We start from the raw sequence: 22,516 nt of genomic DNA, 5'->3' as shown, positions 1-22,516 counted from the left end.
TTCCTAACGAGCAGTTTTCTTTCTCGTATTCCACTTTTGTGCTATACTAAGAAATTCATTTTTAGTACTACTCATCTAAGTAGTTTACTGTATGAAACAAAGCATTGAATTGTAGTTTATATTAAATACTTTATAGAAGTTCATGTTTCCGCTAGGTGTTGTTAGTAATCAGAAGGGACGACAATGCACAACCTTAATATTAAGATGAACTTCTGAGATTATAAATATTTATTTTTCCTTTAGAAATATACCATGCTTAATGAGGTACAGGGACTAAATGTTGTGCTGATGATACAGATAACAATGAATGCCGAAACGACAAGCATTATGTTGTCAACACCAGGCAGAGAAGGAAATCAACTAGTAATGACAGCAGACACAGAGCATGGGCCAGTTTAATACCTGAACTGCTTATTCAAATTCTTATGAAATTGGGAATTGTTGAGCTGTTGGCCTGCGCAGGTGTTTGCAAGGAGTGGAGATCGGTCACCAAGGACCATAGATCAACTCTCTTGCAAAACCAAAAACCTTTAGCACTTGTTGTATCAAAGTTCGCTAAAAGAGGGTGTTTCTTACATAACATATTTGATGGAACAAGATACAACACATTGCTACCAAATTTCTCTTCCAGATGGCTTATGGGCTTTTCTTGTGGCTACTTGATCATGCAGAGTCATACAAACATTACTCTTGAGCATCTTATTACCAGGCATGAAATTATATTCCTGAGATACCAGTTCTCAAACGACATATAAGCAAAGCCGTCCTCTTTTACTCAGAAAAGGTTTCAGAGAATCTGTTGATAGTTGTTAATAAACTTTATTGGCAAGTATATGTATCTCTGACTTCTAGACCTGAATGGCACTGGATTGCACTCATTGGCTGTCGTAAAGAGCTTGTGGATATGGCAATTTGGACGGAAATATACTGGTCTTAAATAGGGATGCCGCTATTGGGATCTAACTTACGACCACATTTTTGGTATTTTCCCCATCAAATTGACGACCAGAACAAAGTGCATTGTCTGGAAGAAGTCATGAACTAGCGAACCTTTATCTTTGCAATTTTCTGTTACATCTTGTACTTCTTAATATTGTACCCCGAACTTATTTGCATCTGAATCACATTGAACAATGTCTGTAGATTTGACATTTGAGATTTTGGTAACGATTGAAATATGTCAGAATGGTTTGGTAAATTTCTGTACTAGCTCGCTGGGCCTGCACCTCACCTAGTGGTCCCCTTTTAGAGGTCTCAGAGTATTTTCAACAATCCAAAATCTTAGTTAAATAGAAAAAAAAGATACTAAAAGTAAAACTTATAAAGATTGTGTAGAAGCATCTTACTCTTGTTAATCAAATGTCCTGAAGTTAATATATTTGAGAAACCTCTATACATGTCGTTGTTACCCTGTAGTTGTTACCATGAATAGAATATTCTATTTATAAAGAAATAACAACACCCAATTTTTAGAATATAGATAATAATTATAGCTAATCATACCAGGGAACATGGTCTTTAATATAATTTTAGCCAATTATTTTAGCGCTGACACGATTTAAAATGCTGTTATAATATTTTTTATTTCTTACAAATATGTTAGGCAAAGTTGTACCTAAAACAATTAAAAAACATAATAATTATAGTATTATTGTATTAGTTAAATTATGATTTATAAATTGATGGTGAGATTTTTTAATAAGAAAATAATTTTATATTTTTCTTCATTGATTTTGTTACTCTTATTTTGGTGTCGGGGTTCACACCGACTACAATGAATTTTGCTTTAAGTTTATATGCATACCCCTCTAAATTATTCTAATATATATATATATATATATATATATATATATATATATATATATATATATTGGGTAGCATTCCATAGCATACCCTCTTATATGGAGCTACGTAGCACACCATTATAAATATACACATAATATATATTCTACTATATTTTTTATGAAATATAATTGCAAATTTTGATTATTAAACCGAAAACGAAGATATACAATTTTTTTATTCCAAAGATCATCTAAAATTATGCAATATCTCAACATGATTCTATAACAGAATAATAATCATCCAGAATTATTCTGTTGTAGAATCAGTTTCGAAAATATACATTTTTTCATCAAATTTTAAGTTTTAAATTACTTAAAATAGATATATTTTATAGTATTCTATATTAGAATCACGTTTTATATGTATTTTATAACAAAATTTATAATAAAATTGATGACTTATAGTGGCGCACTATGTAACTCCATATAAGGAGTCCCTCTGTTGAATGTTGGCCTATATATATATATATAAGTTGTCATACTAAATAGTAATTGACTATTTTCTTAAAGACTTGATATACCTGACTAGCGTGTTTCTCGTCTTCCATTTTTATGCTATACGTATGAGATTATTTGTCTCTACTCATCTAAGTAGTTAATTACTGTATAAATAAAGCATTGATTTGTAGCTGATATTAAGTTCATGTTTCGGCTAGGTGTTCTTAGTAATTAGAAGGGCAACAATGCACAAGCTTAATATCAGGTTGAAATTTCTGAGACTATAAATATTTATTCTGCTTTAAGAAATATACCATGCTTAGTGGGGTACACGGACTAAATGTTGTGCTGATCAGGATACATATTAAAACGAATGCCGAATTGACAAGCATCATGTTGTCAAACACCAGGCAGAGAAGGGAATCAGGGAATCACCTAGTAATGACAGCAGACACATACCATGGGCTAGTTTAATACCTGAACTGCTTATTCAAATTCTTATGAAATTGGAAATTATTGAGCTGTTGGCTTTGGCAGGTGTTTGCAAGGATTGGAGATGGGTCACCAAGGAACATAGATCAACTATCTTACAAAAGTAAAAACCATTGACACTTGTTGTATTAAAGTTCGCTAGATGAAAAGGGTGTTTCTTACCTAATTAACATTTTTTATAAAACAAGATATAAGATATTGCTATTGAATTTAGCTTGGAGATGGCTTATGGGGTTTTATTGATACACCTATTGTGCACAAATAACAGGCATTTTAAAAAATTAATATGTTCTTATAAAAATTCGTTCTTAGGCTAAACATATTTTGAATTTGACATAAGTAATTTCTTAGATAATTTATTCGGAAGAGTTTACTTTTATATTTTAATGTACATATTTATATTTATTATATTATCTTTTCAAATTTTAAAGTTTAAAGAGGTCGGTTTTAGTAATTTTATTAGACCGGGATAGTTTAGTCAATTTACTTCCAAACCCTAAAATATTGCATATAAATATACATTACCTGTGTCTTGCAACTCAACCCGCCGCTCCTCTTTTCTTTCTCGCCCCCTTTGTTAATTAGCTTACATCTTTCTCCTAACAGGGTGGCTCCCAAGCATTTAGCTTCTGGGCCTATATAAATCTTTAATCTATATACATCTCAGTCGGGCTAGAGTGACCAAGTAAACTACCACAAGGGGATTTTACTACCTAATTCGAAGGAAAATGTTGTCAAAATCATTAAGGTATCCATTTTGTAATTTAATCACTCACACCTTGTTTCAAATTTTTGTATGTGTATATGATTATGTACAAATATGTTACAAGTTTCTCATGACTCATCATGAGCCATCTTTGTTTCTTCTAAATTTAATGTTTAATTTATGTATAATTTTCTTTTAAATTTTCTTATGACGTCTATATAGTAGATCCATAATCAAAAAAGTTTTTGTGATTTTTCCAGAAGAAAGTAACATAACTTATATATTTTTATAGATATTTTTCTCTCACCAAAGATTTTAGACGATCTACCAATAATTTTCAAAAATTAATATTCTAAAAACGTTTAATATTACATGTACATGTGTATTTCAATTATTGTTTCTTTTGAATTTATTTTACATATTATTTTACCATTTTTTGAAACATTATAGAAACAAGCATTTGTATTTTAATTGAATAATATTTTTAATGGAGTCGCCTAAAACAAAGATTACAATAATAGAGCAAGTAGAAATCTCATGTATTTTGATATTGATACTAAAATAATTATTTGTATTCTGATAAGAATAATTTTTATAGTCTTTCAAAACCATTATAAAATTATAGTATGACAAAAGCACCCTCGTCAAGTTGTAATGCATACAATATAAAAATTTAAGTGTACCACACAGATATTTCTTGTATTATCACTAATTTAACTAAATAAATTATCTTTCTATCTATTATATTCTAGAGGAACTGCAATTCCATCATGGTTAGATTTTAAAAATTGATTTAAATATAATTATATTATCAAAGTGAAAGTGGACTTATTCTTGTTGGATTATATTTTACTAAAAATTATTTTAGTTGTGGTTATATTTATATTTTTTACTATAATATTTAAATGTAAATTATAATAAATAAATTTTCATTAAACTTTATGTTTGTATATTCATTATCAAAAGAGATATTTAACTAATAATATCACAAATATATGATGTGATTTATATTTAATTTTTTAATTATTAGAACTTTTGCTTCCTTTCAAATTGCATGTATTTGAGCATATTCTTATAATGGTCAAATCTAATATGTATCCATACATGACACATTGCAGCATGATTAATTTTTGTCACCTCTTTTTGATTGAAAAGTTGGTAAATAATGAAGAAAATGCTCCGGTACTCTTTCATTCTGTCTAGCAAGCTTCCCGCCTCAAGGTAAATGTAATATATTTGGTAGTTCATGAAATTTTTAGCCGATGGTGAATTTCTCTTTGCTCTATGCTCTGTGATTTTGGTTATCAGTTAAACCATATGTAATTTTTTGTTGGTCTCTTCTTAATTTTAAGTATTGATGTAGTGAAAAATCATTTATAGGTGGATTTACAAATATTTGAATAATTGAAAACAGATGTAGCATTATATTCATGATTTTATGTAGTTCAGGATTATGTAACCTGCAATTTTTATTTTTTTTTTGTTTATAGCATTATTATATGTATACCCATACCTAGGTAAAACAAAGTGCCAATTTTTAGTTGAATTTGCATTGTTGTTTTCACAAATAGTTTCCTTTTAAGCATATAAACTTCATGTGAACTGTTAGGACCTCACACTCTATTAAATGATAACTAATGATTTTTTATAAAAGTAAATGCAAAGCATCTTCATTTTGTGTAATATATTATTATCATTAATCTATCATTCCACTGCTCATGATCATTATCTTTGAGAAATGTTTTGAGAATCATAACAATATTTTAGTTTTATACACAAGAGTTCATCTTTTACAAACACACTTGCAAAGTTTTATTCGTGTTCTCTGTGTTTCTCATCATAAATTTTAAATCGATTATTATAATTTATATGTTTGAACTATAATGTTACTTTCGCCTTTTGGACCAATTACACAAGTCTTGATTCTAATTAAAAAGCGTAACTCATATATTGTCAATATAGCACAATAATGAAGATTAATATAAGCAGCTAATGTAAGTATAAAATTATAGTTTTTACCGATTATCACCCAACACTAATATTGGTTATAATGTCCATCATTATTAACTAGTTTAGTGTTTAATCTAATGGATTTTTTTATCAAGATATTCTTATTAAATGATTTATTTAATAATTTTAATGATACCTTGTTCACCTAATCTTAAAGCTAAAACTTCAATTAATCAAATATTGTCCCATCATAATGAGTACATGTCATGGTTAAAGTGGCTTATTATATTTTCACTATATGGCACCTTCATCCCAAGCCTGTTACACTAACGCAACTTGGTGATTGTCTGCACATCCCTCCCCACTACAACGGCATGCAGTGGCGGATCTAGAAAGTTTTATGTTGGGGACACTAAAAATTTTAACATACAAATTATGTAAGAAGATGTAATCAAAGGCATCCGTTCATTAACAAACAAGCGGTTTATATCTTAAACATATAGTTATTATAATGAGACTCTTCTGATATGGATTCAGGTGTACACAGAAAATGAAATGGCAGAGGTTTCGCCACTCTTCAATAATATTTATGATATACATGAAGATAATTATATAAAAAGTAAAAAAAATAAAATTAATGAGGGGTCATGTGCCCCAGGGCCTTCAGGTAGATCCCCCTCTTCCCGCATGCTTCCATAAAAGTACCTACGAGCCAAATTTATGTGTCGGGTCAATCACCTTTAAAATTAAAATATTTATAAAAAAGGAATATATTATTATTTTAACGAGACCGCCTATAACTCCCCTTTTCGAAGGCCGTGTCATCTCCTTCACTTTGATGCTTGCAACTCTTTTTGTTTAATTCTCATGTATAGTTTTTTGTCGATATATATAGCAGATTTTTTTCATCAACTGTATCCATATCACTTAAATATCTTAAGACAATAATTAATTATTTGTGTTGGTTGTATGAACATATAAATTTTAATTTTACTCGATTAATAAATAACCATTTCCATTTATCATGTGTATGACCCTCTTAATCTCTAACAGATTGATAATGTGTATATGAGGATGAATGTATATAAATTAATTGATAATGTGTACATATGAAATATATATGAATAAAAATCAGATATCAAATTTTTTTTTAAATCTTTAAATCATATATATCTTTAATTCTTAAAATCAATTAAATTAATAGGAATAAAAATCATATATCAAAATTTTGTGGTCTGTAGTACGTAGTACCAAACATATTGTAACATTGAGGATGCAGGATACATATGACTATGATTAAACCATTATCTAAGGCTTGTTCTAAGTTATTAATCTTGTTTTTGCTTTAAATTTGCTTTTGGATTAATTTTCCCGTGTATGCATATCCCTCTAAATTATTCTAATATATATGTGATCTCATACTAAATAGTAACCAACTATTTTATTACATGACTTGATTTACCTAACTAGCATGTTTCTCGTCTTCCACTTTTGTGCTATACATATGAAATTCATTTTTATCTACTCATCTAAGTAGTTTACTGTATGAAACAAAGCATTGATTTGTAGTTTATATTAAATACTTTATAGAATTCTTAGTAATCAGAGGGGATGACAATGCACAACCTTAATATTAAGTTGAACTTATGAGATTATAAATATATATTTTTCAAATATGCCATGCTTAATGAGGTATAGAACTAAATGTTGTGCTGATGATACAGATAACAATGAATGCCGAAACAACAAGCATTATGTTGTCAAACACCAGGCAGAGAAGGAAATCAACTAGTCATAACAGCAGACACAGACCATGGGCCAGTTTAATACCTGAACTGCTTTTTCAAATTCTTACGAAATTGGGAATTATTGAGCTGTTGGCTTGTGCAGTCAAGCCGACCTAGTGGGGAGGCCACAGTAACTGCATCTATGTCCTCTCAAAGTTAAGTAATGAATGGTCTATGTATCTGCTGAATACCGACAATAGATTTTCGCATAGCTCTGTCATACAAGAGGAGGGATCTAACTTACAACCACATTTTTGGTATTTCCCGCATCAAATTGATGACAAGAACAAAGTGCATTGTCTGGAAGAAGTCCTGGACTAGTGAACTTTATCTTTGCAATTTTCTGTTACATCTTGTACTTCTTAATATTGCACCCCAAACTTATTTGCATCTGAGTCACATTGAGCAATGCCTATAGATTTGACATTTGAGATTTTGGTAACCATTGGGATTTGTCAGAATGGTTTTGTAAATTTCTGTACTAGCTGGGGCCTGCACCTCACCTAATGCGTGCAGAATATACCAGCCAATACAAACTGTATATACATGCACACGAGCAAATTACTCGGAATAGATATATGGAAAGAACTTTGTTTAATTACTGAAGTGATAAGCCCTACTATATTTAGGGGTGAGCAAAATTGAACTGAATCATAAAATTTCGGTTCGGCTCGGTTTAATTTTTTCCAAAACTTCGGTTAATTCGGTTTGTCGGTTTGAACCGAAAATAATATAGGTTTGGTTCGATATTTGATATAATATTTCGGTTTAGACCGACATAACCGAGCTTCTTAGTACATAAAAATACTATATATATATATATATATATATATATATATATATATATATATATATATATATATATATAGGGGAGGGTTCTGGTACAAACTTACAAACTTGCAAACTTTTTTTGTTCAACACATATATAACTCGAGTTCAACATTTTTTAAAATATTTTGTTGAACATCGATTAAAATTGTGTTGAGAAGCACATAAACTAAGTTTTTAATGTAATAACTAAGTTAAACATATTATATAATCAATATTTATTTTTCTAGACCCTACCCAAACCCCAGAGGTATAGTTTAAACATATTTATAGATATATTCAACACAATGATATTTAGTGTTCTACACCCGATGTTGAACCCCGGTTACAAATGTGTTGAATGCACGATATATTTATGCGTCATTTTTAAAAATTGTGATGTTTTTTCAAGAATTTTCAACATAGATAATTTCTATAACCAAGGATTAACACGATGGAAGAATAAAAAAAATTATAAAAAAAAGTTTGTAAGTTTGTAACTTAGAAAAGTTTTTATTTGATCTTATCCCTATATATATATATATATATATATGTGTATATGTATAGAGTCATGCTCCTGTGAGAACCAATCTTGTGGTGAGATATGAGATCTAATCTCAACCACTCATTTAAATACATTATATTCATCTCTCACCATTCATTTAATATTTTAATATTTCACCATCTTTTAATTCAACTACCTATCACCTTCAACCACCGCTGACCACCACCACCAGCTCCGGCGACCACCACCAGCTCTGGCGACCACCAGAAAATCACCGCCGGCAAACATAAAAAAACATAAAATCACCACCGGAAAACTAAAAATCACCGCCAGAAAACCAAAAATCAACGCCAGAAAATTAAAATCACCACATCACCACCACCTACAAACCACCACCACCACCCCGAAATCCGAAAAATCACCAAATACAAAATAAAATCACCATCGCAAAATGAAAAACACCACTAAACAACGAAAATCACCGCACCCAACCACATACAATTGCATCGTCTCTAACATATATAAAGAAGGAATATGGCAGCGATGTGAAAGAGAAGGGCGGGGGATTGACCCCGGTGGTGCAGCAGCGGGACGCTGCCACGTAAAGGAAAAAAAGCCATGGAGGCGGCGATGTTCAGACCTGTGGAGGTGGTGGGGCTGACCTGGGGGGTTGCGGTGTCGTCGGCGTTGACAACCACACCGCGACACCGGCAACAGCACCAAAGAAAGAGGGAGGAGGAAGAAAAGATTGCAGCGGCTAGAGGTGGAGAGAGAGATGAGCAGGTGGTGAGCCGCCGCGGTGCTGCGACGGAGTCACGATGTGGGGGGAGAGAGAGAGCAGATCTGGGCGGCTCTGCGTGATGGTGGTGTTGGGTGGGTGGTGGGAGGTGAATGAAAAAGATTAGCAGATCGGAGTGGTGGTGGCAGCGGCCGGAGAGGGAGAGAGATGAGCAGATGACGGGCGGGGGCGACTGGGTGGTGGTCTGTGGGTGGCTGTGCGTGATGGTGGCGGGTGGTGGTGTTGGTAGGTGGTGGGTGGGTGGTGAATGAAAGAGATGAATAATAAAACAAGGGAAATGTGTGGTTGTGATTTAATTTAGGGATAAAAATGTGGGGCTGAGATTAGATCGCATATCTCACATTAGTTGGGGTTCTCATTTGAGCACTTGCCTGTATATATACACACACACACACACCAAATGTCCTCACTTCGATTACACACAAACACTGACTCCTTTAGTCCGTTCACTCCATTCATTAGCAACTTCAGGTTTGTATTCGATTTGTTTACTGAAATCCGCATCTTCTGAGCTTCTCTGCTATCGCTTAGGTTTGAAACTTCAAAGAAACGGTCTGATAGCCTAGCGATTGGCATTTTATCTAACCTCTGAAGTACTGTACTCTTAATATATGCCGGGATCTATTTCTCCTTCAACAAATACAATCCTGACAATCATGAATGATCTTTCAAATCATACTTGGCCACTAAATCTTTCCACTTCTTCTGAAAAATATCTTCGGTCAACAAATGGTATATGCATTTGTCGAAATCCACTTTGAAGGTTCCGGGATGCTTAATATAAATGGTGTTTAATTTTCCCGAGAATTTCTAGCTAATATTCCACGGACACAACAAATGTCGAGTTTGGCCGTATATGCAATTGCCCCGGCCATTGCTTGATCTTGGTTCGTAATTATAACATTCGGTATTTATCGTTAACCGATTTAAGCCAAGTTCTTAGCACTCATTCAAAACTAGTTTTTACTTTATCCCGCATGAGTGCAAATCCAAATAAAACAGTTTGGTAATGATGATTAACCCTTGTAAAAGGTACAAATGACATGACATACCCATTTGTTCCGTATGTCGTATCAAATGCAACAATATATCCGAAATTACCGTAGACCATTAAAAATTTAGGATCCACCCAAACAAAATTTTTCAAGCAATTTTCTCCATCCACTTGAGTTGTCGCTTTCTTCTCTAAGACAATATAACAAATCCAATCTCGCTTGAGCTTCACTAACTTGTATCTTTTTTTTAAGCGTTGCACGTGCGGAAATTGTTTTAAATCTCAACCGTCCGTGATCTGATCAGACGATTGAGAAACAGTATGTTGGATATGTTGGATAAGAGTCCCCCAGCAATCATACCTGGACCCATATGTTTTGCTGACAGAAATATCAATTATATCCTATATTTATATCTGACTACAAGTGATGTCGGAATACAGAGTGTTGAGTAAAGATCGTTTACATGTGTTTTAACCTTTACGGATAACAGATATAAAAAATTCGAGAACAAAGTACATCATAGCATCATATAATTTAAACTAGCTGCTTTCAACAACCTTGCTATTATCATGTCCGACGTTTTCCTCAAATGCTGCAAGCAATTTGGAGCCTGAACGTTTTTCACTTGCTGCAAGTAGTTTCAAGTGGTTTCCATTCACCCAACTATCTACATCCCATTCCCTGAATTGGTCTCCTTCGGAGCTGAAGAACACCGAAACAAGTTGTTTGTATATATTCTTTAACCTTTCTTCAACTGGTTGAACTTTTACTTGACTTGCTAGACAGTCCAGGTATTGGAACTGCAGGAATGGTATAAATTACCAAAAAAAAAAGAGAAAAAGTCAGTACATCTGAAGCTCTGAAGCTGCTAGCCCTCATCACCTCGTGTATGTATACTGTGTGTAGTGAAGATATCGGAGGACATAAAGCAACAATGTGCAGTGCAACTGCTACCAAGAAGAAAAGCACGAACCCCGGTAGTAGCAAGGGAGTGAGTACTATGTTTTGGGATCCCTCGTTCCTCCAACGACCTGTAGTGTTCGTTGGTATCAGCGAGCATTGCCTCTTTAGACGGTAGGACCACCTTGCTGGATAAAACACACGATATCCACTTGGATTGTAATTCCATCATGGGGAATAATGTAATCTGTGCCAAAACAAGAGACTCAAAGACTTTAATTTGGCAACTTGTCAGCTTTTTGATGATTCAACCCCTGATTTAGTCCCATATAACAAGAATGTATTCTGAATACATATATTAAACCTTACGTTGCAGGGGATTCCAACAAAAGAGAGCCTGGAGCCAATCTCAGGAGAAAAGACGTGCTTGTACAAGGGTCCAACTCTATTATCATCCACAGTTACGATCCCATTAGTTCTAAGAAATGGAAAACTGAACTTGTACCTAGAAAGAGAGAAATGCATTCAAAGCACCAAGTTAAATTTATACAGTACAATACATCAAGGGGATGTTGCAGCACATATGTTGACAAGAAGGAATTTATGCAAACACATGAGGTATGTATTACAGCACTGAAATGATGTTAAACTGGTTTTAGGGACTCAGAAAAAGAGCATTTGCTTAGAATTGGACAGCTCAATTCTCAGAATTGCACTTGTTTGGAGGAATTTACTGTTTTCTTCCTGAGCCATGGCTGGGATTAATCGAACTAATGCATTTATAAACTATGTTTGCAGGGGTTCATAACAAAGTTTAGTTCTATAAATCCAACCAAAAGAACAATAGTAGATTGAAGTCGCATAATGAAGAAGATCTTTCGGTTATTAGATTAAATATATACCCAGTGCAATGAAATATGATATCAGCACAAACAGAAGATCCATCCACAAACGCTACTCTACCACTTTCATCAACATAATCGATCTGCAAGAAATTTCACATATAATATCACTTACCTGCAAATATATGACTTACAAATTGTAGTGCCTTATATAACTTCAAAAATGAATTAAACTGTAGCGCATAACATAATGTCCAAACTGTGAGCATTGATAATTTAGGCATATATCATAACGTTCGTACCTCAGCGTGCTGCCTTACATTACTAAGGTTGACCAATTTATAAAATCCACCACATGTGGAATTTCTCGAAGAAAGATGAACTTCTTTAGCAACTTCTGCAATGTCTCTAGATATATCATAGGCACTAGGTCCAGCTCCAATCATGACCACTATCTGTCAACGGTTGTCTTTTACAATGATATTTAGCTCAAACAGATAACGAAATATAGAATTGGAAACCCTTTCTTAAGGGCAGAGTGCTTGCTTGATGAAGTAAATTTTAGCAAAGGCATACCTGATTGTGAAAAGGTTCTGGGACACGGTAATTGTGGCTATGAATTTGTTTTCGCGGCCATTGACCTATACCTGATTCAGTACATGTCTATGTTATTCCAGGAGAGTAAGTGAATTTGCTAGGTTTGAAGAGTGCTAGGAAGCCTTTCTATAAGATTAAGTTAATCTTACAAAAAGTAGTTAGATTTGGCAACAGAAATCATAAAACTAATACATACACCCAAAGAAAATCTTTGGTTAAAGTGATGTCAGCAAGCCTAGCACCGGATTAAAGATTATTGTGGAAGACCGAAATAATCTTAGCAAAAATACTACTTTGGTTACAATTTAAGGTTGAAAAATGTTTCTATCCAGGAAGAAAGTACATTGGGAGCAAAGAGCTACGGCTTTCCCTAATAGCGGAATTCATTTGTTATGATAGTATATTATCACATGAGTGAAAACTATGAAACAATGAGCTATAGAAACCTATATATTTTTAGTTTCATTTAATTTGCTCGTTTTACTTCGATTTGGCCAAATCAAATCAATGATAAAGTGTTCTTAAATTCGCCGTGGCATCACTAACACAGGAACACCATTTGGTTTCTGTACTACGCCTTCGCTTCAAATATTTAATAACAATCAAGAATATTTCTCAAATTATAATATCTGCAATTTTTGTTCCCACCATAACTACGAAATGTATGAGAATCTTTAACAAAGAAATAAACAAAATACCTCTGATCGCAGCCACCCGCGGCACAGTATGATGACCATTACAAATCACAACCCCATCAAACACTTCCACCTCACTCAACTCGCCTTTTCTCGACTCAACAATCCACTCACAATACCCCGAGTCATCCACCGCTTCAACTCGGACAACTTCAGTACCCAACCGAGTCAACTCAGTGAGTCCAAACTCAACCCAAAACTCGTTTAGAAACTTCAACACCTCCTCATGACCCGGAAAATTCCTCGGGTCTCCGTAGAATTTGGCAAATGGGTAGTCCGAAAAACTCATAAGATGTCGAGGGTGGTTAGTTCGGAGCGAAGAGTAGAGGCTACTGTGGATGATTTCTCTATTCGGGTCGAGACTTAACGGGTCGGACTCGGTTTGGGGATTGTATGCCCATGTTCCACCTATTTGACCCGATTTTTCGAAAATGGTGACTTGGTGGCCGGATCTTTTAAGCTCCCGAGCGGCTATTAAACCGGCAACCCCGGCTCCTATCACCGCAATTTTGAGAGATAAAATCATTACGAGAATTCTTATTTAATTTTAAATAATAAGTTTATTTCTCAGGCCATGAATATACCTGAGCAGACAGCTATATTTGATTAGTCAAAAGCTGGGCTTAAAAACATAGTCAAATACCGTGGGCTCGTGTCAATGTACACACCCTTTACTTTTTGCCTAGGAGTATAATGTACATTGTTGACAATTTTACTATTTTTTTTTCCTATCAGGACAATTTTACTATTTTGAATGTTCTACGCCAGCTGTTTTTTCCATCTTAGTGCATATAGAAAAAAGAAAAAACATTCCTTAAAAGAATATAAAATAAAAATATACAACTCACAAAATACCTTAAATATGGTCCCGTAAAATTATGAATGCTTATAATTTTTATGGTCTATGACTTGGAAATGTAACCAGTAACAATCGACGAAATTTAAATTTTACTAGAAATCTCATGCGTTTACCATTCAACGTTAGTCTCTATATAAACTTTCAATCTAAAAATGAATAGTCTAATTCTCCAACTCCAAATTACTGATGTACATCTTGACCACAACACTGAGAGTGGCTCTAACAGTTTGTTACCTACTACAGGAATGATTTACCTTTCCTCTAAAATGTGATGTGAATGTAGGACTAAAATGATTTATTTTTCCGCTGACAGCATGCTAATACTCACCATTCTAGCAGATGCAGCCTTTTTCCTTTTTTGGTACCGGCGCATGCAAAGAAAATGCAAAGAAAGAAACTTTTCAGGAATTTTAAGTATTTATATTTACTAGAAAATCTAAATATTTAAAAACACAAAACTCTTATGTTAGAACACTTGAAAATTGATATCCCTGAACAATTTTAAGTTACAGTTACATTCCAATGATGATGAACATATTGAACCAGATTATGATGACTTATTACTAACAGTTAATTTATTGAATCTAGCCAACTATCGACATCCCACTCTCTGAGATCACTTCCTTCTGAGCTCAAAAGAATCTTGAAAACTTGTCCTTGTATCTTCTTTATCTGTTCATCTATACCAGGTAACCCCAACTGATCAGCTAACCAATTTGGGTACTCAAACTGCAAATTCCACATAACATGGTCAGTATATGAATTTGCAATGTCTCAACTCTCAGTGCATATATAAGGTACTAGGAACCTAACAAGTCACACATCAGACATATCCGCACAATTGAAACTGAACATGATTGAGGGGAAAAAACCTTCATCACAAGAGAATGAGTGTGACGAATAGGGATCCCACGTAGCTCTAAGGATTTGTAGAAGTCTTCGGTATCAGCCATCATTGTCTCTTTTGATGGTAGAAGTCGCTGGCCTGATAAAACTAGTGATAACCATTTTGCTTGTAGTTCCATCAAAGGAATTCCCGTTGTCTGCAATAAATCACAAGAAAATGGCTTATTTTTCCTCTTGCATAGCTAAATTTTTTGAGGCAAGCTTGTTCAGCGAAAATATTATCCATTCCACAGCACATATTATAGTTTTGTGACAAAATGCACATTGTATTGTATTACTTTAAACACATTATCCTAAAAATAGTTAGTAATCATCAGAAAGCTGTAACATAACTATACAATCCTAATTCTATAAAATCAGGAAGCTGTAGCATAACTATACAATTCTAAATTCTATAACATAGCGAATATTTATATAAGACCTAACCGCATATGGGATTCCAATGAAGGAGAGCCTGGGGGCAAGCTCAGGAGGGAACACATGTTTGTACAATGGTCCAACTCGGTTATCTTCCACAGTTACAATGTTGTTTGTTTTAAGAAATGGAAAATTGTACCTGTAGCTGTAAAAAAACAGAGACAACTAGGATATATTAAATGTCAATGTGGTATATATGTACAGTAGCATGATGACATTGCTTATATTCTTATATAGATAATAGCAAAGGACATTAAATCATAAACGAAAAATAATTTGGCGTTTGGACAAGATCGTACCCAGTGCAATGAAATAGTATATCTGCCTCAACTGAAGATCCGTCCTCAAAAACTACTCTACCACTTTCATCGACGTAATCTATCTATAAGAAGACTAAGAATAAACATCATTTGTCCAGAAGACATCACTTGATATTGTTGGCATATATACAGTTAAAAAACTTCAGGCTAATATAATTAAATATAATACAATGAGATAAGTATTTTATCACTTGTAATTTTGTAATATTGTTCGAACAGTCTCATAATGTCAGTTAGAGAATGTGTGTCGGGGTGTGAAAACAAATACATACCTCAGGGTGCTTATTCAGTTTTGCAAAAATTGCCAATTTCGATAACATAGAAGACGATCTCGTGGAAAGATGAACTTCTCTGGCAACTTTTGCGATTTCTATGGATATATCCATAGCACTAGGTCCAGCTCCAATCACAACTACAATCTGTAAGGAGGTACCATTAATAAACTCCCAAAACCACTAACAACTAATTTCAGGTAATGAATGTTCTTAATTATGTAAAATTACTATACAAAAAGTTTTGTCGAGCATATGAATGTGTTTTATGAAATATTGAAATTATACCCAAATTATGATGTACCTGATCACGAAATGGCTTATTATTACGGTAGTTGTGGCTATGGATTTGCTTTCCTGGCCATTTCTCAATGCCTGCTTTTGTTAAAAATGGATAAATTAAATTATATGTTCAAGGGAATTAATCTCAAAACAATATATATATCAAAATCTCGATTTTTTCTCATATGCACACATGTCTCCACCGACTTAACTACTAATACCTTCACCCTTCAATCTAGTAGTGTAATCAAGTTAATTATTGTCGCTTGAATTCGAACAAAAAAAATTTAGAAGGTCTGAGTTAGGGCGGGTCATAAATTTTAAGCACAAAAGTCAAATATATATTCAGCTTAGTTCGGAACTCAGAATTTATTTTACCAAACTCAGAATTTGAATTGCATCACTAATAGGACAAGTGGGATGCAGATAGAGTAATATAGAAAATTTGGAATATTTATATAGCATATTCATTAATATATATTAGGTCGCTTTTAGGAATTACTGTACTTTTTATCCTATTTTTCATCGGCATGAATTGTGTTAAATGTTTAACTTTCACTATATGATTCTCCTCCAATGCTAAACGATGGCAAAAGCTGCCTTTGAATCTTATATGTTATTATTTTGTCACTTCACCTTTGTCTTCTCTGGCCCTTAATTTGATTCTTCCCCATCAAATATACACAGGTGTGATCCTGACCAAATATTCTTTTTTCAGCTTAACAATTCTGAATCTTTTGGCTTTATTTTCATGGGTTTATTCCCGCCTATTAGTGAACAAAATTTTGTTATACTAAATATTTTGTGTTTTGCTCTTTCAATAGTAATAAACAATCACCACTTCATCGAAACAGACTCTCAGTTAACGACCAGAGCTATTCAAAAAGGAGATGTCAACTACTTAGAAGTGGGGGATGTGATTGCCAGCTGCTGCCAGAAGCTTAGCCAACTCCATTTTACTTCAGTTAATTTTATTCGGAAAAGTGCAAACAAGGTTGCTCACCAATTAGCTAGATATCCTTGTTTAGCCTATTGCCAGATTTTATTTACGTCTCCTCCTTCATGTGTGGTGGAGGCTCTTATGTATGATGTTTCTTCTTAATGAAATAAAATCTCTTTCAAAAAAAAAAAATAATAAACAATCACCACTAACGTAATATTTAGTTACATTTCAAAAATATGTTTTCGACCCATTTTCTCAAACTATATGTTTTTTTTCTAATATTTGAACTATAAATATTAAAACCATTTTCCCTGATCAATACTTAACTCGAAATAATTACAAACATAAAATATATTTAATTAACATAACAACATACAAAAAATAAAATGCACCTGGAAAATTAGCCACCCGGGGCTCAGTGTGATGCCCCACGCAAACAACCACCGCATCAAAAGCCTCCTCCCGAGTCAACTCGCCCATTCTTGACTCAACAACCCACTCATCCTCCTTCAGCTCAACTCGGACCACTTCCGTGTTCAACCGAGTCAACTCAACAAGCCCAAACTGCTCCGCAAAATCGTTCAAAAACCTCAGCACCTCCTCGTGCGACGGAAATGCCCTGGAATCTTCGTAAATTTTCGTAAACGGGAAATCGGAAAAGCCCATCACGTGTCTCGGAAAATTTGTTCGGAGCGAAGCGTAGAGGCTGCTGTGAATGATCTCTCTTTTAGGGTCAAGGCTTAGGGGATCTGACTCAACTCGTGGATCATAGACCCATGTTCCACCGAGTTGGTTTTGCTTTTCGAAGATTGTGACTCGGTGGCCTGCTCGTTGAAGCTCGCGGCCGGCGCACAAGCCGCCGACGCCCGCTCCGATCACCGCGACGTTCAAACAAGGCATGCTGAGAAGTTGACAAAATGGTGTTAAGGACAAGGAGGAGTTTGATATATATGTGAACATGTGCAACTCGAAGCAGGGTTGGTAAACCTTACTTTATTACTTTACTCCCTCTGTTCCTCTCATTTGTTTAGATCGGGGACGGAATTCGGCTCGCATTCTAATACTCTCGTAAAATAGATAAAATGTAGTTTATTCCTTCCGTCCCACCCATTTCTTTACACTTTTTCCTTTTTGGGTGTCCCACCCAATTCTTTACATTTCAAAACTTACCAAAAATAGTCAATGGGTCCCACCACTTCTCCACTTTTCTTTCCATTTCACACTACTTTTACTCCACTATCTTCTTTTTATACATTAAAAATCAATGGGTCCCACCACTTTACCCACTTTTCTTCCTCTTTTCCACTTCTTTATACATATTTCTTAACCTCCGTGCCCAACCCATTCGATAAGAAATGGGTGGGACGGAGGGAGTAATAAATTATTTTGAATTTTTTTCCTTCTGAATAAAAGTTTGATGTTTATATTTTTATAAAAAAAAAAAAAAAATTTAAAATAAGTTACACAGCTATATTTTATATGCGTCTTTAAAATGCATGTCAAGTATTGTAAAAAGATGTAAATAAATGAGAGGGACTATTTTTTCGGTCCGACCTGTTCCTAATTTGTCTTGCCGAATAATTAGGCTCGCGTTTTAAATTAAAATAGATAATTGAAATTGTGTTAGTTGGGGCCGAAGATTTTACAATGTCTAGAAATTTCAGTTTTGTAAGGTATATTTTTGAAAACAGAGAACAAGTTCAGTGATCAACTCAAAATTGAATGGTCAATTTGGTTTGGTCGGGTGTTATTATAAAAAATTAGGTATGAGTACTAATTAATCATAATATTTTGTTAAAAGATTTTCTATCCTATGTCCATACTTCAAATCTCAAGTTATAAGTTATTGAAATTAACCAGTGGGGATGAGATGCTCAACCAAACATGAAATTAAAAATGATATCTTAATTCCGCACTAATACAATATACAATCAGCATTTAATTATGAATGAAGACATTTTATGCAGTTCTGTGTCATAAGTGATTGACATATGAAGTCACAAATATGATTTTTTTTTACATACAAGTAACAATATTAAAAATACCGACTTTTTGACATAAAATTACATGACTGTATCAATCCAGCTATCGACATCCCATTCTCTGAACTTATCAGCTTCAGAGCTGAAAATGTTTGTAAAAACTTGTGCAAATATTCTTCTTGTCAGTTCATCAATCCGTGGTGCTCCGGCTTGATCAGCTAACCAGTCTAGGTACTCAAACTACAAAATTCGGAAAACATGGCCAATGAATTTATGAGCCTGGAACGTCTCTGTTTGCGAATATAAATGTAGCACTAGCAAACTAACAAGTAACAATCCAACAACGGCCAAACAAACATTTAGACATGTCGAAACTCAACACAATTGAGGGAAATGAAATGACCTTAGTCGGGAAAAGAAAATGGGTGAAACGAATTGGGCTGCCAAATTGCTCCATTGATTTGTAATAAGCTTCAGTATCTGCCAACATTGACTCTTTGGATGGCAGAAGCACCTGGCCTGATAAAACAAGCGATATCCACTTGGCTTGTAGTTCCATCATTGGAAATACAGTTATCTGTGATAAATGGTCTCGGTTAATCTTAGAAAAGCTAATCACCTCTTCACTATACAGGACTGGTAAATTAAGCTTATTCCGCAATAATGTGTGAACAATGCCACAACAGAATGCTATCACTGATCAAGCAACTAATTCGCATTTTGCTAAAATTCAAGAACTGATGACTTATTTCTGAAGTACTAGGAGAAGGAGAGTCAAGAATTAAAGATATGGCCTCTTTTTGGAAAATTAGCCTCAGTTACTAGATTATTCTTATGTCATCTAAGTTTCAATTCTTTAATGACAGAAGTAATGATAAGATCTTACAGCATTAGGAATTCCAATGAAGGATAGCCTAGGGGCAATCTCAGGAGGGAACACATGTTTGTACAATGGTCCAACTCGGTTATCCTCCACAGTGACAATGTTGTTTGTTTTAAGAAATGGAAAATTGTACTTGTACCTGTAAATGCATAAAGGCATAATTTATCATATGCTAATGCCGTGTATAAGTCCAATATAATGATCAATGATGCAACAAGTTCAGTGAGGTTTTCTTAATTTAGATGATGCCATAGTAGAACAAAATGCAGATGAAACGATCTAGTTTCTGGAAAATATATTACCCAGTGCAATGAAATATTATATCTGCCTGAACAGAAGACCCATCCTCAAAAGCCACTGTACCACTTTCATCGACATAGTCTATCTGTTATCATTAAACATTGTTCGTCCAGGTCACCAGGAGATGTAATAAACTGAAACTATAAATATATAGGACGACTTTGAGTGTTCTCAATCTCAATTTAGCGTGTAAATATCTGTTTTTTTGCCATAAAATATTTCTACAGAAAAGGTTAACAATTAACATCTTAGGGTACTCCATGGGACCTAGTTCGCCCATCTGAGGGCAATAGAAGAGATGGTGACTGATGACAGAAGCTATAAAGAAAAAAAAGTGAAATATATCTATTTTCTCAGGATATTCGGTGAATTACCTCACAATGCACGGCTCTACTGTGTTTACACACATACTTACCTCAGAATGCTGCTTGAATTTTTCAAAAATGACCGATTTTGATAAGAGAGAAGACGGTCTTGTTGAAATATGGACTTCTTTGGCAACTGCCGCAATTTCTCCTGATATATCCATAGCACTTGGCCCAGCTCCGATCACAACTACAATCTGCAAAATACTCCATTATAAATACCTAGAATTACTAAGACCTATACTGGCTAAAAGAATATGCTTTTAGGCAAACTTGTATTCTTTGAACTTGAAATCTCAGGTCAGAATGTACCTGATCACGAAATGGATCCGGAACACGGTAGTTGTGGCTATGGATTTGCTTTCCTGGCCACTTCTCAATCCCTGCTTGATTCAAGATGCATATGAATGATCGACCTGGATTAAAATTACTCCACAGGCAATTTGTGGAAAATGATACCGATATACTATGCGGGGAAGATACCTCCTAACTTATATGACACATACTATGTGTTCGATTAGTTATTTAGATTTCAGTCTATATGTTGAAAACAGAACATTGGCATTTCAACAACAATTATCTTTAAATTGCGCAAGCTATTACAGTATGTTTTATCCACCAAAAATTTCAACCACAAAAGCTCAATTCATAAAATTTAATCTCGACTCTTTTCAATTCAAGGAATAAAAAACTAGACAGTGTAAACAAATTCATAAAATTAAAAACAAAGATAAGAACCTGGAAAATTGGCCACCCTGGGCTCAGTATATTGACCATTGCAAACCACAACAGCGTCAAAAACTTCCTCCCTTATCAATCCCCCCGTTCTTGACTCCAAAATCCACTCATCATTCCTTAGCTCAACTCCAACAATTTCCGCACTCAACCGAATTAACTTATCCACCCCAAAATGCAGAGCAAAATCGTTGAGGAACTTGAGTACCTCCTCGTGTGAGGGAAAGGTTCTAGAGTCATCGTATATTTTCGTGAATGGAAAATCAGAGAAACCCATCAGATGTCTTGGAAAATTTGTTCTTAGTGAAGAGTAAAGACTGCAGTGAATGATCTCTCTGCTGGGGTCAAGGCCTACAGGGTCTGATTCTATTCGTGGATCATAAACCCATGTTCCTCCAAGTTGGTTCTGTTTTTCGAAGATTGTGACTCTGTGGCCTGCTCGCTGGAGCTCGCGTCCTGCGAGCAGGCCGGCCACCCCGGCCCCGATCACCGCCACGTTTAAAGAAGGCATGTTCGAAGTTGGTAGCGTGCTGTTGTTAGAAAGTGGCCAAGAGGAGTTGAACAAGGCAACACTTAGAAACTATTGGCCCGCCAATATAGAATAGACTTGGTACTTTACTTTATCAGTTCTCCTTCAACAAAACTATAAAAGTAGCCAAGCTTAATTGGTCTTGCTTTCAATTTTTCAGATGTCAGTGATATATATAGGATTAAAATGACATCTACATTATTTTAACTTCTCAGTTTTCATCAACCTAATTAGTGCATTTTTGTTTAGTCATTTAAACAGGCACAAGCCAGCATAACCTCTCAATTTATGTACCAAGAAAATCAATGTGATAATATGTTAAATATATTTCCTAGCAACTTGCCTTAGTTTAATTTATGTTACCAA

The 22,516-nt window shown here is 34.3% G+C and overlaps 3 protein-coding genes across 6 annotated transcripts; all 3 read right to left on the bottom strand.

Moving 5' to 3' along the window:
- Nucleotides 1-10,711: 10,711 nt before the first annotated feature.
- Nucleotides 10,712-13,998, bottom strand: LOC108196120 (flavin-containing monooxygenase FMO GS-OX-like 3). The gene is made up of 7 exons (XM_017363235.2): nucleotides 13,361-13,998; nucleotides 12,642-12,712; nucleotides 12,368-12,520; nucleotides 12,126-12,208; nucleotides 11,593-11,728; nucleotides 11,297-11,470; nucleotides 10,712-11,123 (listed from the first exon to the last, which is right to left on the bottom strand). The coding sequence occupies exons 1-7, from the start codon at nucleotides 13,881-13,883 to the stop codon at nucleotides 10,863-10,865; spliced, it is 1,401 nt and encodes a 466-aa protein (XP_017218724.1). The 5' UTR covers nucleotides 13,884-13,998; the 3' UTR covers nucleotides 10,712-10,862.
- A 661-nt stretch (nucleotides 13,999-14,659) lies between these two features.
- On the bottom strand, nucleotides 14,660-18,408 carry LOC108196121 (flavin-containing monooxygenase FMO GS-OX-like 2). Of its 3 annotated transcripts, none has more exons than XM_017363236.2 (7): nucleotides 17,749-18,408; nucleotides 16,436-16,506; nucleotides 16,132-16,278; nucleotides 15,839-15,921; nucleotides 15,549-15,684; nucleotides 15,089-15,259; nucleotides 14,660-14,945 (listed from the first exon to the last, which is right to left on the bottom strand). In XM_017363236.2, the coding sequence occupies exons 1-7, from the start codon at nucleotides 18,314-18,316 to the stop codon at nucleotides 14,787-14,789; spliced, it is 1,335 nt and encodes a 444-aa protein (XP_017218725.1). In that variant the 5' UTR covers nucleotides 18,317-18,408; the 3' UTR covers nucleotides 14,660-14,786. The 3 variants fall into 3 exon arrangements, with proteins under 3 accessions (XP_017218725.1, XP_063937643.1, XP_063937644.1); XM_064081573.1 differs by having other exon boundaries at nucleotides 15,839-15,864; nucleotides 16,165-16,278; nucleotides 17,749-18,335; XM_064081574.1 differs by lacking the exons at nucleotides 15,549-15,684; nucleotides 15,839-15,921 and having other exon boundaries at nucleotides 17,749-18,336.
- Nucleotides 18,409-19,272: 864 nt separating this feature from the next.
- On the bottom strand, nucleotides 19,273-22,298 carry LOC108196941 (flavin-containing monooxygenase FMO GS-OX5). Of its 2 annotated transcripts, XM_017364448.2 has the most exons (7): nucleotides 21,625-22,298; nucleotides 21,199-21,269; nucleotides 20,937-21,083; nucleotides 20,524-20,606; nucleotides 20,225-20,360; nucleotides 19,742-19,915; nucleotides 19,273-19,578 (listed from the first exon to the last, which is right to left on the bottom strand). In XM_017364448.2, exons 1-7 carry the CDS (start codon nucleotides 22,130-22,132, stop codon nucleotides 19,420-19,422), a joined length of 1,278 nt encoding a protein of 425 aa, XP_017219937.1. In that variant the 5' UTR covers nucleotides 22,133-22,298; the 3' UTR covers nucleotides 19,273-19,419. The 2 variants fall into 2 exon arrangements, with proteins under 2 accessions (XP_017219937.1, XP_017219938.1); XM_017364449.2 differs by lacking the exons at nucleotides 20,225-20,360; nucleotides 20,524-20,606 and having other exon boundaries at nucleotides 21,625-22,271.
- Between the last annotated feature and the right edge of the window lie 218 nt (nucleotides 22,299-22,516).

Source organism: Daucus carota, chromosome 7, assembly GCF_001625215.2.
Source record: "Daucus carota subsp. sativus chromosome 7, DH1 v3.0, whole genome shotgun sequence".
NCBI classification, from domain to species: domain Eukaryota; kingdom Viridiplantae; phylum Streptophyta; class Magnoliopsida; order Apiales; family Apiaceae; genus Daucus; species Daucus carota.
This window is presented reverse-complemented; position numbering and strand designations above follow the sequence as displayed.

Excerpts from the sequence above, each read along its gene's own strand:
- LOC108196120 (XM_017363235.2), bottom strand. The coding sequence starts at position 13,883 with ATGATTTTATCTCTCAAAATTGCGGTGATAGGAGCCGGGGTTGCCGGT. Across the intron at positions 12,521-12,641 it reads CAGAACCTTTTCACAATCAG|ATAGTGGTCATGATTGGAGC; the intron begins GTATGCCTTTGC and ends AACCGTTGACAG. Across the intron at positions 11,729-12,125 it reads ATCATATTTCATTGCACTGG|GTACAAGTTCAGTTTTCCAT; the intron begins GTATATATTTAA and ends CTCTCTTTCTAG.
- LOC108196121 (XM_017363236.2), bottom strand. The coding sequence starts at position 18,316 with ATGTTCACATATATATCAAACTCCTCCTTGTCCTTAACACCATTTTGT. Across the intron at positions 16,279-16,435 it reads ATAAGCCATTTCGTGATCAG|ATTGTAGTTGTGATTGGAGC; the intron begins GTACATCATAAT and ends ACCTCCTTACAG. Across the intron at positions 15,685-15,838 it reads ATACTATTTCATTGCACTGG|CTACAGGTACAATTTTCCAT; the intron begins GTACGATCTTGT and ends GTTTTTTTACAG.
- LOC108196941 (XM_017364448.2), bottom strand. The coding sequence starts at position 22,132 with ATGCCTTCTTTAAACGTGGCGGTGATCGGGGCCGGGGTGGCCGGCCTG. Across the intron at positions 19,916-20,224 it reads TCATTGGAATTCCTAATGCT|ATAACTGTATTTCCAATGAT; the intron begins GTAAGATCTTAT and ends CATTTATCACAG. Across the intron at positions 19,579-19,741 it reads ATTTTCTTTTCCCGACTAAG|TTTGAGTACCTAGACTGGTT; the intron begins GTCATTTCATTT and ends CGAATTTTGTAG.